This window comes from Cupressus sempervirens, chromosome 7, assembly GCF_028749045.1.
Source record: "Cupressus sempervirens isolate cs-2001-9-10 chromosome 7, ASM2874904v1, whole genome shotgun sequence".
NCBI lineage: Eukaryota > Viridiplantae > Streptophyta > Pinopsida > Cupressales > Cupressaceae > Cupressus > Cupressus sempervirens.
In genome coordinates, this window is record NC_143124.1 from 760,647,680 (window position 1) to 760,666,542 (window position 18,863).

At 31.1% G+C, this 18,863-nt stretch overlaps 1 protein-coding gene across 1 annotated transcript; it reads right to left on the reverse strand.

The window, feature by feature from the left end:
• Window positions 1-5,745: 5,745 nt before the first annotated feature.
• On the reverse strand, window positions 5,746-9,346 carry LOC149549508 (LOB domain-containing protein 12-like). Its single transcript, XM_089794921.1, has 2 exons — window positions 8,763-9,346; window positions 5,746-6,436 (listed from the first exon to the last, which is right to left on the reverse strand). Exons 1-2 carry the CDS (start codon window positions 8,931-8,933, stop codon window positions 6,110-6,112), a joined length of 498 nt encoding a protein of 165 aa, XP_089651047.1. The 5' UTR covers window positions 8,934-9,346; the 3' UTR covers window positions 5,746-6,109.
• Between the last annotated feature and the right edge of the window lie 9,517 nt (window positions 9,347-18,863).

The following is an 18,863-nucleotide window of genomic DNA, read 5'->3' on the forward strand; positions in this document are numbered from 1 at the left end:
AGGCATCTGAATAATCTTTGGTAAGGCTAAGAAGATGGTCACAGTCTGATAGAAGATGTAAATAGCTCAACTTCGTCGTTCCCATTCCTTCACCAATTGCATGTAAGTCACAACAAGAAGATTTTTTATGAACTCCCTTATGTCTTCCTTGTAACTGAATCATCTGGATGTGCTCTTCTAACATCTCCCGCATCCTGTCATGAAGAGATAAAGAAGCCACAATACTATCTTTGCTTACCCTCAGCTGGCTGGACAAATCATGTGAAGTACCACCAATTTCATCCTCATGTGACGAAGCATCTAACTGAGCCTAGTACTCTCTGTCAGCAAAATCATAAAAACTCGATGTCTGCTCATTTTCACCAGGTATCTCATCATCATGCACAATGACATCTTCATCATCATCTGAACTCACTTCACTGTAATCATTGCTTGTCGGAACCAAACTACCCTGAGTACATGAGACATCACCTTTGGGAAACTCGTATTCAACTGTCTCAACTTGAGTGTCAAGTTGACAGTTACTATCCATCAGCGTAATGTCCTTCACTGCTTCTTCCTGTGACCGAACTGAAGCCTCTGACTGGTTGCACACTTGTTTCTCGAACTCCTCATTAAGGTTCCTAGTAGCATCTCTCATTGTATCTGTCAACGCTTCGTGAGAAGATTTTCCAAAACGAAATCCAGTTGATTTACTCACCTTAGCTGGGACGGACAGCTTGTCAAGCATACGGTGGTGTTTAACCAACAGTTCAGACATGTTATGTTTCATCTTTCTGAGCTCATCCTGAATGCCTGAATAGTCCTCCTTTCCACAATTCCGACTCTGAATACTGCGTCTATTACTTGTCCGAGATTGTGTCCTTGGAGACTTTGTGTTGTACCTGTCCATCTTGTTTGAAGTAGAGTGCTGATCACTCATGTAAGTCAGTTCTCACCCCACAGGATGGCAAGAAAACACGCTCTGATACCACTGAAATAACCCTGACAGGTTATTGACTCTTTAGGCACCAAAAATCTTAAAACTTCAAGGGTTTGACATTTCTTCAAACAATTAGCAATCGAGCTCTGATACCACCGAAATAACCCCATCAGGATGCTATCTTCAATGATTTCTCCTGAAATGGCATTCTGCAAACTGGAAAGGTCAAATTCCTTTAGCTCTAGGACATTTTCTGATTGTTTGGCTTCCAAGCCATGATCATGATTAGGACTGATAGAACTATTATGAGACTCGCTGATCACACTGAACTTTCCGTTCTCGGTAGACACACTGGCAGATTCAACATCCGGCTCATTTAAGATATCATTCTCTGCAATTTGAGGTCGTGTCTTGGAATTTATCTTTATATTCTTCTCAGAAGGCAATTTGGTCACTGATTTGCGGATGGACTTCTGTCCACGCACTCTGCCTTTGTCAGAAGACTTATCTAAATTTGCAGAATCCTGAACTTTCTGTACACTCTTATGTATGTTGCTCTGCTCTAAAGCAAAGGAGCTGTGGATAGCTTAACAGGATTTCCATCAGATTCAACAATATTTAGTGTTGATATATATCTTCTTGTATTTGATAATAAGAATGGATAACAAGCCTGGTCCTGAAGTTCAAGCCTCCACATGAAGTGCCAATGACGGGTTTAGATTTGCTATGGTTTGACCCGTGCCCCTTGTAATAAATAGAAGTGCTTGCGATTTCTTTACTGACAGTAGTAACATTTGCGGAAGAAGCCGCCGGAGTTTATGTGGAAAATGCCTCTCTGCCCGATGACCTCCCTCTGCCCGCTGACCCGGCTTCTCGCAGGAGAATGTGACTAAACCGGAAATTGTTCTCTGAACTGATTTTTCCTCTGCAGTCGGCTTGATGCGAAATTCAATTCCCTCCGCTGTTCTATCCACTTGGATGTAGATTGAGTCATCTGACCTTAATGACGACCCTGCAACTATTCTGCATGTGACTTCCAATTAATCGGCTTGCTGCGATTACAGCCTTCAATCCGGGTTTGATGCGAATGGGTTCCTCCTGTGGTGAAAGTGATTAACCCGTATGTAGATTAATATGTCTTCTGCCACTACTAGTGAAATGGCAAATTTCATGTGCAAACTTGGATTTAACAGAACACAGTCTGCCGATGAACACTCGGGCTAATCAGTCCACTGGATATCGGATTCAAGCCAACCCTTCTACAGCGACGCATGTCACAATATATGCTTGTCTAGACTGGAGTGGGCGGACTATTTCGATCCTGGCTCAAGCCCCGTTTTTAATCTCAACACAGGTACAATACAGTCACCTGCAAAATCCTCCCGTCCTGCGATGCCATGTTGATCTCCAAAAGAAAACGGAATTATTATGGATAACAAAACTCTTACCTACTTGGAAAAATAGATCGCTGTTTATAATTTCCTTAAACCCTCAGACTGATCAATGAGTTACGAGTCTTCAATGCTGCAATGCTTGTGTAGGTGTCAATTAATTTCGCACTAGCTGATCCTTTCATGACTAGTGATACAAAACCACAAAATTGGCCTTAAGCCACAGATTATCGCCCTGATGAAATGACTGAATGTCACCTCCAATCTGCAATAATTCAGATGATATTTCACACCCTCAAAATTGCGTACCAATTGAGAGTTATCGTTCTCAATGGCCAATTGTGACAATTGCAGAAACCCTAGGTTCCACAATGCACCCGTGATTGAATCACAATCTGAAACACAAAGAGAGATAATCAACTGCCTGATTCGAATGGAGCCCCGGGGTGCTTATTTATTCTTTTCCCTCCATCCTCTCCAGAGACTTCTAGAACCTTTTTGATCTTATCCCTCAAGTGACTTTATTAAATATTTTCCAAGTCACTTTATTAAATACAAGGTTATCTTTTAATATTATTGATTTAATTAAAATAATTAATTAGTCGTCCTTGGACAACCATTAATTAAATTAATTAAATCGAACTGTCACCAAAAAATTGGGGGACATGACAGCAAACTTGGAGTTCAGGTGCAAAAAGTATGACTGGTCAAAGTTTGGTCAATTTGGGACCAAAGGCCATAAAAGGGTGAAAAAAAAAATCATCTCAAAAGTATTTGACAATGGATTTCAAATGGAAGAGCTTGTCAAAAGCTTTCTAATGGCGTTCGTTTCATCAAGAACGGATATCGGATATAAAAATTATGATGGTTTCAAATTCAAGCAAAAGTATGGATTTTGATGACGTCAACATGACATCATGAAATCATAAAGAGAGGGAAAACATTCAAATTTGAATTAAAATAGCTATTTAATTCGAATTAAAGGAATGAGATAATGGGAGTTGAACTCCTAACCATTGGCCTCCTAAAATTAAGGCCAACCAATGGGCTATTTATGGTATATAAAATATTAAGGGAAGAGTTGTTATCTATCCATAACAAATCCGCCCAATCTTATCTAAATAAGGGTATTTGTTGAAAACAAACCCTTAATTTTGGTGTGAGATCATAACAAAATATTGGTAAAAGGGGTAAATTCGAAATATGTAACCAAAATGGGAGATTATGTTGGTTAATTATTTTAGCCCATTTTTGGCTAAATTTGATGTATAAAATGGGGGTAATAGGCTTTGGAAAGGCATCTAAGTGATGAGAAGGAGATTATGATCTTGGAGACTTGATGATTATTCCTGCACATTGGAGAGTAATGCTGCAATTGTGCTTGAAGGGAAGATCTTGAACACTTGTAATTGATTTTGGAGCAAATTGGATCGGTCCCTCTATTGGAGCAGGACCCGAAGATGTAATCCGACCCGCGGATGAACTCCGTTATCAATCATGTTTTGTCTTATGTCTCTCTACTCTCTTTCTTTCAGTCATTACTTTTTTATGCTTTGTTCATTTCAGCATTTAAGTTGTGTTAATTTGCTAATTAACGCTTTGAAATTTTACTTTATGAAATAATGTTAAGCATTCCTTTGTAATAGTCCTAGATCCTAATCAGATCAGAACAAGAAGAAGAGGGATAATGATGACTCTCCAGATGGCATATAGTTGATGAGTGATGGTCAAAGATACGGTGCCCTGATTGGTTCTCCTGGCTATTCTATTTTTCCTTTGGTTTTTTGTTTGCTAGGTTTGCCCACTCCTTCAGAGGCTGTGTTTTATTTTGTCCAGTTCTAGTGGCCTTCTATGGCCTGTTGTTTCTTGTTGAATTGCTTCATGCTCATGACAGAATGTGGTTTATTTTGTTTACTGTTGGGTTTCAGACACTTGTTAAAACCTATTTTACTTAATAAAAAACAATGCCAAAACTTAATCATCAAACTATGGGATGAACCCAAATATATTTTAAAGAATTTGGTAACTAATAAGTGACTTTCATCATTAACACAAACACTCAACATTAGATTGGTTTGAACTTTGGTGGGTAACAACTACAACACACTACAATTTAACCATCACACTATGCCAATGTTGGCTACCATTTCATAATTAAAATAACTCAAGTAAATAAAATAGGTCCAAAATGATATTTCCACTAGAAAACTTAGGGCAAAGTTAAATTTCAAAGAATGAAGATAGATAAATAAAATAAGCCTACATAATGTTTCATGTTGATATAATTTGGATGATAAAAATCTCCATCCAAAGTTATATAGATTGAATCTACTTAAAGAGTAGACTTTTTGAGAGGGAATTAAACACTTGAATGACTCATTTGAGTTTATGTCACTATAATGGTCTAATGAAAAAACTGAATTTACTATTGTTGTTCTTGTATGAGTGTTTTACTATTCTAATTTTCAAAGTTTGTGTTGTTTTTCAAAAAATATTAAATTATATTAAAAAATCAGTTGTTTGAATACCAAGTATTACAACTCATTTAAGAGTACCCCTTTCTCTTAGTGACTTAATGACCTACACACACACATTGGCATTGTAACTTACCAGTTTAATAAAAATCATCAATTTAAAAAGAAGTTTGTACCCCAATTCTTTGATCACAATTTGTAACTTCTCTACTCTTTAAGATGGCTTTTCTTAACCACCCATTATTTAAAATAATTTTTTTCATTTCAAAAAAAGTGATAGAATATTATAATTAGTTTTTAGTATAGCTAATTTCTTATGATATTGCTATCAAGATTTGACTATATAGTTTTTGAGTCAAATTTAGTGATCCATATTATCAGTAGTGATTCACACTCTAATGAGAATAAATGAAACACTTAGCACTAATTGGATTTAGGTGATGCTCACAGAGGTGAAAAGCACCACGACTTCCCAGTAGGTCACCCATCCAAGTACTACTCCAGCTTGAACACGCTTAACTATGAAGTTTCCTCCATGGTTAAACCCACTTTGTTTGCAACCCCACTCATTGGATCTAGGTGATGCTCACAGAGTTGAAGCACTAGGACTTCCTGGGAGGTCACCCATCCCAATATTACTCTAGCTCGAACGTGCTTAACTACAAAGTTTCCTCCATAGTTAAACCCACTCTACTTGCAACCCCACTCATTGGATATAGGTGATGCTCACAAGGTGAAGCACAACGATTTCCCCGGAGAAAATCTATCCTAGTACTACTCCAGCTTGAACATGCTTAACTATAGAGTTTCCTCCATGATTATACCGAGACCTCTTGGAATGTATCATCCATCCGACAAACTAATCCTAGCTTTTAGAATAACTTTTATAAATTATATGTTAAATTTTGCCAATCAAAACAAAGGGCCATTTCATGTCTAAAAACTGAAGAGCGTCCTAAAACAACATCCAAAAACGAAGCATCCATAAATTTTCTCAAGCACCTATTTACTGTGCCGCCTCTTGCCCTGTGCATTAAATGAAACAAGTAGCGGTGTTGTTTCACCAGGGGTAATTGATATTCTTCCGACTGCCATCGTTTTATTATTATTAAAGATTGACTTTCTCCAACACAACTCAATATTGGATGTGACAATGCATATGATTTGCCTTATTCCAGTTGTAACAAAGAATAGAATTCTATAACTATATCTTTACAAGATCTGACCTAAACAGGACAGAATACAGACTGCAAACCCAATAAAGATCTCTCCTGATGATAATCTGATATTCATACTGTTATGGCAAGCCGACATAGCCTTTCTTATGTCCACAATGGAGCTTGGGCTTGAAACTGATCAGAAGGACCACAAGAAGGATAAGCAATTTGGTAATTATCTTGATCCAAGGCCACTTGCTTACTTTCAAAATCCTCGTTAGAATTCACACGAACCGATTCGCCTGAGCTTACACTTTGCCTTAGGCACCCCACCTCTGCCTTGGTCATAGCTAGCTGCATTCTTAGATCTATTAATTGTTTCTCCAGACATGAGATGAGACCTACACAGCCATACACAGGATTTCTGACTCTAGCATTTGCCTCGTATACTAAGCTTCCTACAGCATCCGCTCTTAAATGTACTGGAAGATCCTGTGAAACATTAAAACAAAATGAAAAAGATCAGATTTGTCAATTTTAAATGCAATTTTCACACATGAAGAAAATCCTACAGTATTCTGAAATATGGTGATTGTTTTGCACAAAAAATGCATTCTAATGATTGTCACCGACTCTAAATAAAGTATCACGAATTTGATAATTTGATTGCAAATTAATATTTCTGTTCCATAGAATCACCATTATCTTATACATGTGAACTGCCCAAAAGAAAATCACAAATGGGCTTTTTAGCAGCATACAAATAATACCCAATGAAAGCACTATACTATCAAGCTTATCCGTTAACTTTTGAAAAAAATAAATGTCAAATTGAAACTTAATCAGAATCAAAATCATTTAAACCAACAAAAATCTTTCATTTAAATGCTTGATTGCCCTGCCACCATAATGCCAAAGCTTTAGTCAACTATGCAAGATTTGTGAGTTATGTACAGCACCACTGAGAATAGATAAGGAGTTTTATTATCAGGAGTACCAAAGTCTTAATCAATCAGGCTACATGGCCATGCTCTATCTATGAAACAGAACATCGAAGTTTATGTAAGAATCAGCATAGATGGCAATCACCATTGTCTTATACATGTGAACCAGCCAAAAAAACAATCATAAATGATGAGCTTTTTAACAGCATACAGTCAATGAAATGCATTAGACTATCAAGCTTATTATTAATTAATTGAATTTTGAAAAAATTAAATGCCAAATTGAAAATTTTAATCACAATCAGAATCATTTAAAACTTCAAAAATCTTTCATTTAGACGCTTAACTGCTCTGCCATCATCATGTCAATCTTTTACTCAACTATGTAAAATTTTGTGAATTGTGTACACTATCATTGAGAACAGATATGGAATCTTATGTTCTAAGAGTACCACAAACTTAAGCAATCAGGCTACAAGGCCATTCTCTATTCATAAAACAGAACATCAAAGTTTCTCCAAGTTTTTCTTTCACCCACATTATTTCGTTGTATCCATCGATTCCAAAGCTAGCATTTGTTTTTCTCTCTCAACCGTTAATATCTGTACTATCATACAAGTTTCAAAGATGCAGCTTTCAAAAATTTGAGAGTTCTCTATGGAGAGGATTTCTTATCATCTACAATGAAATGAAGTTTTAGCTATTTAATATGGAAGTACACATCTTTCCAACTTTTTGTTATAGTTGTCTGGGTATTTGATCTCAACTTTATTTCTTATTATATCTACATCTTGCATTTAAGAAGACTTGATTTCTGATAAATTTCAAAATTTTTAAGTTTAATCTACCGAAGCTCCCTCCATACCGTTGGTTCTATTAATAGCCTCAAATATTGCAGCATTATTTGGCCCCCCTACATGCAACTCAGTATCCCACCTATGTCCAGCTAGCCGGGGGAGGGAGGCAATCCATTATTATGCACCTTGAATGGACTTCTCGTTTCCCTTTTCCTCTGCAACAAACAGAATGGTCATTACACTGTAAGTCAGGTAATGACTCTAAAACATAGACTACTACATTTGCATCCACAAAATCCCAAACTAGTTGTATTATCTAAGCAGAGTGGTCATACACTCTTAAGTTAATCCCAAATTGCACTGTATGGCACTTCGACGGAATTAGTTAAATAGTCTCTTTCTGTTAAAACTCTTCAGTGAAGTTTAATATGTAAGGAAATAACTTCAAAAACAGGACAGCTAAATTTGCACCCAAAACCCCAAATTGCACTGTATGGCGACTGAAGAAAATTAGTTACATAATCTCTTCCTGTTAAAACTCTTTGGTAATTTTTGATAAGTTCAGATTTCTACAATCCATTTCTAATGTTATTTCTGTATCTGGACTTGATTATCAGTATTTTGAATCATATTCTATGATCCATCATTAAAATGAGATAAAAAAGCATAAAGATAAAAATGCAGACTAACCAGAGAAGGCTTTGAGTATGGGATGGCTTTGAGTAGGGGACACCTACATTTGCACAGGAAAACTACACTTGAGCCAAAAATCTCATAGTGCACTCTAAGGCGATTTGACATTATCAGTTACATAATCTCTCCCTACTTAGGCTCTTTTTGTAAATCCCTGTTTAAACTCTTCAGTAAATTCCGATAAGTTATGTAAAGCTTGTGTAAACAGAAAAAAATGCACTTCACGGCAATTGACAGAATTATTTACATTCTTTAACCCTGTTAACACTCTTTCCTAAATTTTGACAAAATGTTTCCACTCCCGAGTTAAATCTCGGTTCTAAAATTTGAGCAGGAGGAGCCATAAGCAGACTGAGAAAATTCATCAAGAATCTGGTAAACTACCTGAAGCATTTTGCTGACATTGCTAGCTCCAAAGACCTTATGCACGCAGGCAAATTTGTGCGGCTCGTCCGCGGGAAAATAAGGAGCAAAAATACAGTCTTTTGCACAACGTCTACGCAGAAGCTTACAGGAAGCGCATGGAGAGTTTCCTGAATGTTTACTTCCTCCCATTCCAAACACAAACCCCTAAAATTCGCCTTTCCAAAACGAAAATTTATACATCCACAAGCTCAAATTTAGGGTCTAGAACAAGAGCTCTTGAATAGATTCAATTAGCAACAATCAAATTTAATCTACTAACGGCAAGAGAAGCAAGAATCACAAAACTGTGAACTAAAGATCAAATATTTCAACATTTGCATGATCCTACGAGTCTATAAATGCAACCAAGGCTTTTAGTCAGTCCCAGGGTTTAATTCATTAATGCCGGCCCACATGTTTCATTATAAAAGTCCTTAAAAAATTTAAGAAACCACCGTCGTTGACATTTGGAAACGTTGATACTTGTTCTAGCTGTGAGAATGCAAGATTCAACAGATTCATAACTGTTCATTTCTGGACACCGCAGTATTAGTTGACTGTTTAAAATGAATACTTAATTGCATGTCCGCGTTCTTTGAAACAGTCTAAATACTAACTTCTGATACTTCAAACAGAAGCTTTCTGGCCGTTTACTAGCCTTCAAAGGCTTTTTATTCAATTTCAGATAAGGATTAGCACGTACAAGCTTCAGTCTTTATGTGCTTTTTGTTGTCTACTTAGTTTTGGAACTCAAATTAACTTTCTTTAATTGTCACATTTCAATGGTTTTTGCATATAAACGTAACTCTGAACTCAGATTAACTTCACATCTTTATTTTTCACATTTAAATCATTTTGTTCGGATTTTGAAGTATAATATTATTTTATTATCTTTTAATTTTTTTTAGTATACTACTATAATTAATATATAATTATAATTTAATATTTTTTATGTAATATTTTTAATAGATTTATTTGAAACTATTCAATCTATTGACATATTGAAATATTTTGATATAATTATATGTAATATTTTATATAAATGATAAATAATTTATTTATTATATTTTATATTTTAAATAAATATTTAATTCTTATCTAAGAATTTCAAAACAAATTTGCATGTTCCGAAGTTTTGAAGTTACACATTTATGCCATTTTATTTAAATTTTAGAATATGATTCTATTTTATTATCTTTCAATTTTCGATATAATATAATGATATTTTTTATTTATAATTTTAATTTATCCAAATATTTTAAACTAATTAGTATATTAAATTATAATGTTATAAAACACTTACATAACAAGTTGTCAATATGCTGTTTTCCTCCTTTAATTGTCACATTTAAATCGTTTTCCATCTAAAAGTAACTCTGGAACTCATATTAACTTCATCTCTAACTCTGGAACTCATATTAGCTTCATCTCTTTATTTGTCACATTCAAATCATTTGCTCAAATTTTGGAGTGTAATTTTATTTTATTATCTTTTATTAAATTTTGAGGTCACACATTTATGTCATTTTATTTAAATTTTGGAATATGATTCTATTTTATTATCTTTCAATTTTTAATATAATAGTATGATCATTTTTTATTTATAATTTTAATATGATAATTATAATGTTATAAAATATTTACATAACAAGTTGTCTTTATATTGCTTTTTGTCTACTTAGTTTTGGAACTCAATTTTAATCTCCTTTAATCGTCACATTTAAATCATTTTGAATATAAATGAAACTTTGGAACTCATATTAATTTCATCTCTTTATTTGTCACATTTAAATCATTTTGCTCAAATTTTGGAGTGTAATTCTATTTTATTATCTTTTAATTTTTGAAATAATAGTATGATCATTTTTTTTTATAATTTTAATATATTTTAATATTTTACACTAACAAGTATATTAAATTATAATATTTTAATATGATAGTTATAATATTATAAAATACTTACATAACAATTTGTCTTTATGCGAGGTTAATTTAGCTAAGGATTATAATGAAGAGGATTAGGGGATGGATACAGAAGAGGAGACTGTTGTGAAAGAGGAGGGTACTAGCAAAGGTTAAGGCTCGTAGGAAGGTGGAAAGCCCAACAAAGAGGAGAAGGGGAATTGAAAGTGAAGCTGATCAAGATTCTGGAGAGCGTCAAGAGACAACTCCCATTGCCTAAGAGGTAAGGAATGAGGATTATGGCAAGGAGAAAACTACTATATCTTTCGGCTCCAGGGGCAGGAAAACAGTTTGGAGGAACTTCAAGTCTCAGACTATGAAGATGGGCATTGTTAGAGAGACTATACAACCCAAGGTCTTAGAGGGAGATGATGGTAAAATCCATTTGAAGGAACTGATTGATCCGACAATGGTGGTTCTCAATGACAATGCTAGGGAGGTGGGGATGAATCTTCTCAATAATGCTCGCAACAACATGGTGGATAACTTCTGGTCAATCAAGTAGATTTTTCATAAAATTGAAGAGCTAAAGAACATGATTACGGGGCTGGAAGCGAAGGAAGGAGATGATGGGTCCCATAGAATTAACATTCTAGAAACCAGGCTTACTGAGATGGATAAGAGATTGGACAGGATGGAGTGCACTCTTCATAGTTCGACTAACCAAACCCTTAATATTATCAAAGGAGTAAATGATAATATCAAAAAAATGCAAGAGATGATGGAGGTTGGTACAGACAGGAAAGTTGACATAGTCAATGAGGAAAACAAGGCTCCTAAAGCAGATGAAAACCCCTTGGATGAAAGCCCGAGCTATAAAGTGAGATTGAACAAGAGGAAGAGGGACATGGAGGATACTCCAGATGAAAATCAACTGATGACTGAAGCAACAGAGACCATGGAAAAGTTGAAGCTCAAGATAGCTGAGCTAGTCAGTGCCCTGATTTATTCTCCTAGCTTTTCTAATTCCCCCCCCTGGTTTTTTAGTTTAACTGGGTTTTCCTGCTCCTTTAGAGGTTGTTTTGTCTTAGGATTGGTTTGCGACCTTCCTTGCCCTGTTGTTTATTGTCGTTCTGCTTTATGTTCTAAACTTCAATTTAGTTTTATTTTATTTACTGTGGGGTTTCTGGTACCTGTTAAAACTTGTTTTACTTAATAAAAAACAAGTTGTCTTTATGTTGCTTTTTGTCCACTTAGTTTTGGAACTCAAATTAACCTCCTTTAATTGTCACATTTAAATAATTTTGCATATAAACATAACAATGAAACTCATATTAACTTAATCTCTTTATTTGTCACATTTAAATGCTTTTGCTAAGATTTTGGATTGTAATTTTATTTTATTATCTTTTATTAAGTTTTGAGGTCACACATTTATGTCATTTTATTTAAATTTTGAAATGTGATTATATTTTATTATCCATATTGATTTTATTTTATACTTGTGGGAAGGATTATGTAATTATGTTTTAAGCATCAATGCTTCATGTCATACTGCTTTTTGTCCACTTAGTTTTGGAACTCAAATTAACCTCCTTTAATTGTCACATTTAAATTGTTTTGCATATAAATGTAACTCTGGAACTCATATTAACTTCATCTCTTTATTTGTCACATTTATATCATTTTGTTCAGATTTTGGAGTGTAATTTTATTTTATGATCTTTTATTGGGTTTTGAGGTCTCACATTTATGTCATTTTATTTAAATTGATATATGGAAATTGATTTTTTGACAGAAAAGTTGTCAATTAGTTGGAAAAACTTTGAGTTGGCCAAAAAAGTTGTCGATTTGGTCGAAAAATTGTAAATCCTTCTCATTAATTATTTATCGGCCAGTTTTAATTATTATTATCTCACTCCACATTTAACTCTAGTTTTGATATTTATTAGTTGTTATCTCCACTTTTAACTATTATTTCTCTTTTTCTATTTATTTAAAAAAAATTATTACTTTTGATCTCCACATTAACTCATGTTGTGATCTCTATTTATTTAACTTTTGATTTTTAAAATTGATTTAGATTTTTTATTTTTATTTTTAAAATTTATTTCTTTATATTAGCTTAGTTTTTTCTTTAAATATTATTTTTTAGTTTCTCTAATTTATTTAATTAAGAAAATATTTGTTAGAGACATTGCTTTTTTTTTTTTTATTACTTTTTATTTCTCTTATTCATTTTTCATAATATTTTTTGGATGAATTTTTTTTTAAATGGTTATTTTTTTATATTTGATAAATTAAATTTAAATAAATAATATTTATTAATCTATTTAAAACATTTTAGTAAATACTATGTTATTTAAATTAAAAATTATTAATAATCTAATTTGTTCACATAAGATTATATTTTAAATCTCCACTTTTAACTATTGTTTTTCTTTTAAATCTCTACTTTTGTCAACATGCCCTTGGTCTACTGGTGAAGTTGAATCACTCACAAAGAGCCCACCAGGGATCAAGTCTTGTTAAGTGCAAGGTCCAAAGACATCAAGAAGGGATGAGGACGGGATTGTGCCATGGGCGAATTTGGCAGTGTGGATGCTCCTCAGTCCTTGGCTCTTAGTCGAAGAGGTTTTAGGCACGTGTGGGCCTGTATCGGGTACCTAAACTGTCTTTGTGGATGACCTCCATAAAAAAAAAAATCTCTACTTTTAACTATTATTTTTATTTTAAATCTCCACTATTAACTATGTATAAGACTTAGCTAATAAAAAATAATTATTTTAACTTATAAATAAAAATCATGCATCTATAAGATATAAGACTTAGCCAATAAAAAATAATTATTTTAACTTATAAATAAAAATCATGCATCTATAAGATATAATATATTTCTTTCCTTTCATTGTATGCATATTAAAATAATAATAAAATAAACAATAAATGTTGTATAATAACTTTAATTTTCATTTAATATATTTATTACAATATATAGAATATTTAAATTAATAATTTTTTTTAGCCGATAGCTATTTCTGGGAACTTTGTTCCTGGAAATTGAAATTGAAATTGATTTTTCATAATAGATTTTTTGATGAGATTTTTACAATGATTTTTTTCTTCATATTTGATAAATTGAATTTAAATAAATAATATTTATTAATCTATATAAAAGATTTTAGTAAATATTATGTTCTTTAAATTGAAAATTATTAATAATCTAATTTGTTATTATATTTTAAATCTTCACTTTTAACTATTATTTTTCTTTTCTAATTTATTTAAAAAATAAATAGTTGTGATCTCCACATTAGCTCATGTTGTGATATGTATTTATTTAACTTTTGATTTTTAAAATTGATTTAGGTTTTAGTTTTTAATTTTTTTAAAAAAATATATTAGTTTAGATTTTTTTTTAATAAAAAATTCTTTTTTAGTTTCTATAATATTTTTATTCAAATATAATATTTGCTAGAGATTTCGTTATTTTTTCATATTATTATTATTTATTTCTCTTACTAATTTTTCATTATAGATTTTTTGATGGGGTTTTTTCAAACTATTAAATGTGGGGTTCCCCAAAAAGCCAAATCATGGAAAGGTCTTCCTTTGATTTGGTTGTTGGCCATTTTGTTGTTTCTAGTCAAGGGACCTGGGTTTTTAGATTCGTTTGGAAGGCTTGGGAGATGGTCAGAGGTTTCATTGACAATTCTAGCTTTGATTATCAATACTCTATTCATGAAGAACGTTCTATTTGGTGGAACCTTACCAACTCAAACAAACCTCTGGCTCTTACTAAAGGATGCTCTGCTAGATCTTGGAAATCTAAGGGCATTAAATGCATTATGGATATCATGGAACATAATAATCTTATTAGCTAGAACAGTTTGTCCAAAATGTACAACCTTCCTAAATCGCAAATCATAACTTATAAAATTTAATTAAGAATGCTTGTGCTTCTTTAAATCTACCCAGAAGTACTGATGTGGACTCCCATCGTTATCTTTCTTTTAGATGGAGAGATGGATATCTGCTTACCAAAGTTGAAGCCAAAGACATATATAAGTTTCTTAACTATGACACTGTTGTGACTGATCATATTAACAAGATTTGGTACTGTAATCTCGATTCTACTAAATGGCAAAAATCCTTTGACAATTTGTGGAAGTCTCCTATTCCTCCTAAAGTTAAATGTTTTAAATGGCAGCTTCTTGATAGGCTTCCTGTTAGAAACCATCTTACTGGTTTTGATACTTGTTCCATATGCAGAGTCCCTGAAACTATGACGCATATACTTTTGATTGCAATTTTGCTAAAGAAATCTGGTTAATGTTCGGTATTTATATTACTAAACATGTTTATACTTTTGAGATTGTTACTGGTTTTATACAAGGATTGAGAAAAGATGCTAACCTTTTTTGGCACATTCTTTCATATCTCATTCTTTGGTTCATTTGGAAGTTTGGAAATGAAGCCAAATTTCAAGACATTGATAGAAGTCTTACTAGGTTTTATAGAAAACTCACTCGTTTTAAGATTGCCTCGTAGGTTTGTTGCATTATGAACCTGGAACGTGATAAGCTCTTGAGTTTTCTTAAAGATGGGCATGCCTCAATGTTCACATATGAAATGAAGCACGGATATGAATGGGCCAGTATCATAGAAGATAAAAGTGCTTTTGACAAAGCCCTTCATAAGCTGATTAAAGAAATTAAAAGCAATGGTACTCCTTATGAAAAGCTCGACATGCATGCTTGGGAAAGAAGAAGGTTGTTTGGATGGAAGGTCCACAAGGTTGGACGACCTAGTTAGAAAATTGGGATGATATTCTCACTTAGCTATCTTTTTTGGGAGCTTCCTCTCTTTTTGTATCTTCATATTTTATTATGTGATTTTTGATAGACTGGTTTGACCTCTTGGACCTGTTGGTTTCCCTTGGCTCTCTGATTGTATTTTGATTCTCTTTGAACTCTCAATGATTAATATAAAAAACTATTCAATTTCAAAATATTTTGATATAATTATATGTAATATTTTATATAAATGATAAATAGTTTATTTATTATATTTTATATTTTAAATAAATATTTATTTCTTATCAAAACAAATTTTTATGTCCTAAAGTTTTGAGTTCACACATTTATGTCATTTTATTTAAATTTTAGAATATGATTCTATTTTATTATCTTTCAATTTTTGATATAATAATATGATATATTTTATTTATAATTTTAATATATCTAAATATTTTAAACTAATTAGTATATTAAATTCTAATATTTTAATATGATAATTATAATTTTATAAAATACTTACATAACAAGTTGTCAATATGAAATTATTCCTGGATTGTAGAAATATGAACTTATCCAGGAATAATTTTAGCCTATAGGCTATTTGTGGGAACTTTGTTCCTAGAAATTGAAATTGAAATTGATTTTTCATAATAGATTTTTTGATGGGGATTTTTACAATAATTTTTTCTTCATATTTGATAAATTGAATTTAAATAAATAATATTTATTAATCTATTGAAAATATTTTAGTAAATATTATGTTCTTTAAATTGAAAATTATTAATAATCTAATTTGTTCACATAAGATTATATTTTAAATCTTCACTTTTAACTATTATTTTTCTTTTCCAATTTATTAAAAAAAAAAAACTTGTGATCTTCACATTAGCTCATGTTGTGATCTGTATTTATTTAACTTTTGATTTTTAAAATTGATTTAGGTTTTAGTTTTTAAATGATTTTAAATCATTTTTTAAATATTAGTTTAGATTTTTTTTTAAAAAATTCTTTTTCAGTTTCTCTAATATTTTTATTCAAATATAATATTTGTTAGAGATGTTATTTTTTCATATTATTATAATTTATTTCTCTTATTAATTTTTCATAATAGATTTTTTGATGGGGTTTTTAAAAATGATTATTTTTTCTATATTTGATAAATTGAATTTAAATAAATAATATTTATTAATCTATTTAAAATATTTTAGTAAATATTATTTTATTTTAAATTAAAAATTATTAATAATCTAATTCACATAAGATTATTTATTAAAAAATAATTATATTATTGAGCACCTCTATCAACTTAAATTGATTTTTTGAGAAAAAAGTTGTCAGTGAAAAAGTTGTCAATTTGGCTAGAAAATTATAAATCCTGTTAATTATTTAGCGACCATTTTTTTTATATATAATTATTATTATTATATCTTACTTCACTTTTAACTCTTAATTTGATATTTATTAGTTATTATCTTCACTTTTAACTATTGTTTTTCTTTTTCTATTTATTTAAACAAATAATTACTTGTGATCTCCACATTAGCTCTTGTGATCTCTATTTATTTAACTTTCAATTTTAAAAATTGATTTAGATTTTAGTTTTTATATTTTTATTATTATATTAGTTTAGTTTTTTGTTTAAATACTATTTTTTAGTTTATATAATTTATTATTCTATTTAAAAGATTTTAATAAATATTACGTTATTTAAATTGAAAATTATTAATAATCTAATTTGTTCACATAAGATTATATTTTAAAAAATAATTTTATTATCGAGCACCTATTGGCTTATCGTTGCAAGCACAAAAGTGTGCAATTGCTAGTTATAATGTTATAAAATGCTTACATAACAAGTTGTCTTTATGTTGCTTTTGTTCCACTTGGTGTTGGAACTCAAATTAACCTCCTTTAATTGTCATAGTTAAATCATTTTGCATATAAATGTAACCTTGGAACTCATATTAACTTCATCTCTTTATTTGCCAAATTTAAATCATTTTGCTAAGATTTTGGAGTGTAATTCTATTTTATTATCTTTCAATTTTGATATAATAGTATGATCATTATTTATTTATAATAATATATCTAAATATTCTAAACAAATTAGTATATTAAATTATAATAATTTAATATGATAATTATAATGTTATAAAATACTTACATAACAAGTTATCTTTATGTTGCTTTTTGTCCACTTAGTTTTGGAACTCAAATTAACCTCCTTTAATTTTCACATTTAAATCATTTTGATTTTATTATCTTTTAGGTTTTTAGCATACTACTATATATTTTTTTGATAGGTAATCGACCGAAGACTAGATTATTTATTATTTATTTATTAGTGTTGTTAAGATTAATTATTTCTATGTGTTAATATCGAGTAGATTCGAACCCAAGACCTCCCTGATAAGAGGCTTACAATTTACCGTTGTGTTGGAGGATCTTGCCTAGCATACTAGTATAATTAATATATAATTATAATTTAATATTTTTTTAATGTAATATTTTTAATAGATTCATTTGAAACTATACAATTTCACTAATAGATGTTTGATCTATTGACATATTGAAATATTTTGATATAATTATATGTCATTTTAAATAAATATTTAATTCTTATCTAAAAATTTGAAAACAAATTTGCATGTCCTACAGTTTTGAGGCCACACATTTATGTCATTTTATTTAAATTTTGGAATATGATTGTATTTTATTATCTTTCATTTTTTTTTGATTGGTAAATGGCCGAAGCCTTAGATTCTATTAGGTAAAAAAGATTACATAGTTCTCTGTTCAAACAAACACTGGCAGGAAAGACTGGAGAAAGAAAACCTCAAGTCTAGCCTGGGACCGAAGTCCAATATTATATAGATTTAAAAGGGGCATACCCCAGTGAAATATAAGTTATTCTTACAATAGTTACTAATATTATGAAAGCAACAACAAGCTTGAAAGGAGACAAAAGAGTTGAACATCTTGTCAGAAGGTGGAGATCTATCCTGCATATGTAAGATAACACACACAATGTTCTAGAAGGGGGTTAGAAGTTAGAGTTAAGGAAGATAAAAAAAACCAAGGGAGGAGGAAACAAAATAAATCTATTACACAAGGACAATTTTGCAATACAACCCCCCTTTATATTTGTTCCCTTTCCTTCCTTTGCTGATTATGCCACTTTTCCAAACCCACATTAGTAGTAAGTGCAAAAATTAATTTTTAGTTTATTATAGTTTGTCTAAAATTAGGTATAAGAGACATACGAAATGATAAACCTACTCTGTCTTGATGAGATATGCTAAATATGGTAATTATTATGCACATAAGTTTATCCTTGTTTGTATTTAGTTAGTTAATTCTATTAACATTCTATTCTCCT

Bases quoted from the DNA above. Each gene is read 5' to 3' on its own strand.
- LOC149549508 (XM_089794921.1), bottom strand. From the start codon at position 8,933: ATGGGAGGAAGTAAACATTCAGGAAACTCTCCATGCGCTTCCTGTAAG. The intron at 6,437-8,762 runs GTAGTTTACCAG...AATGTTTCACAG, and splicing joins ATGTCAGCAAAATGCTTCAG to GATCTTCCAGTACATTTAAG.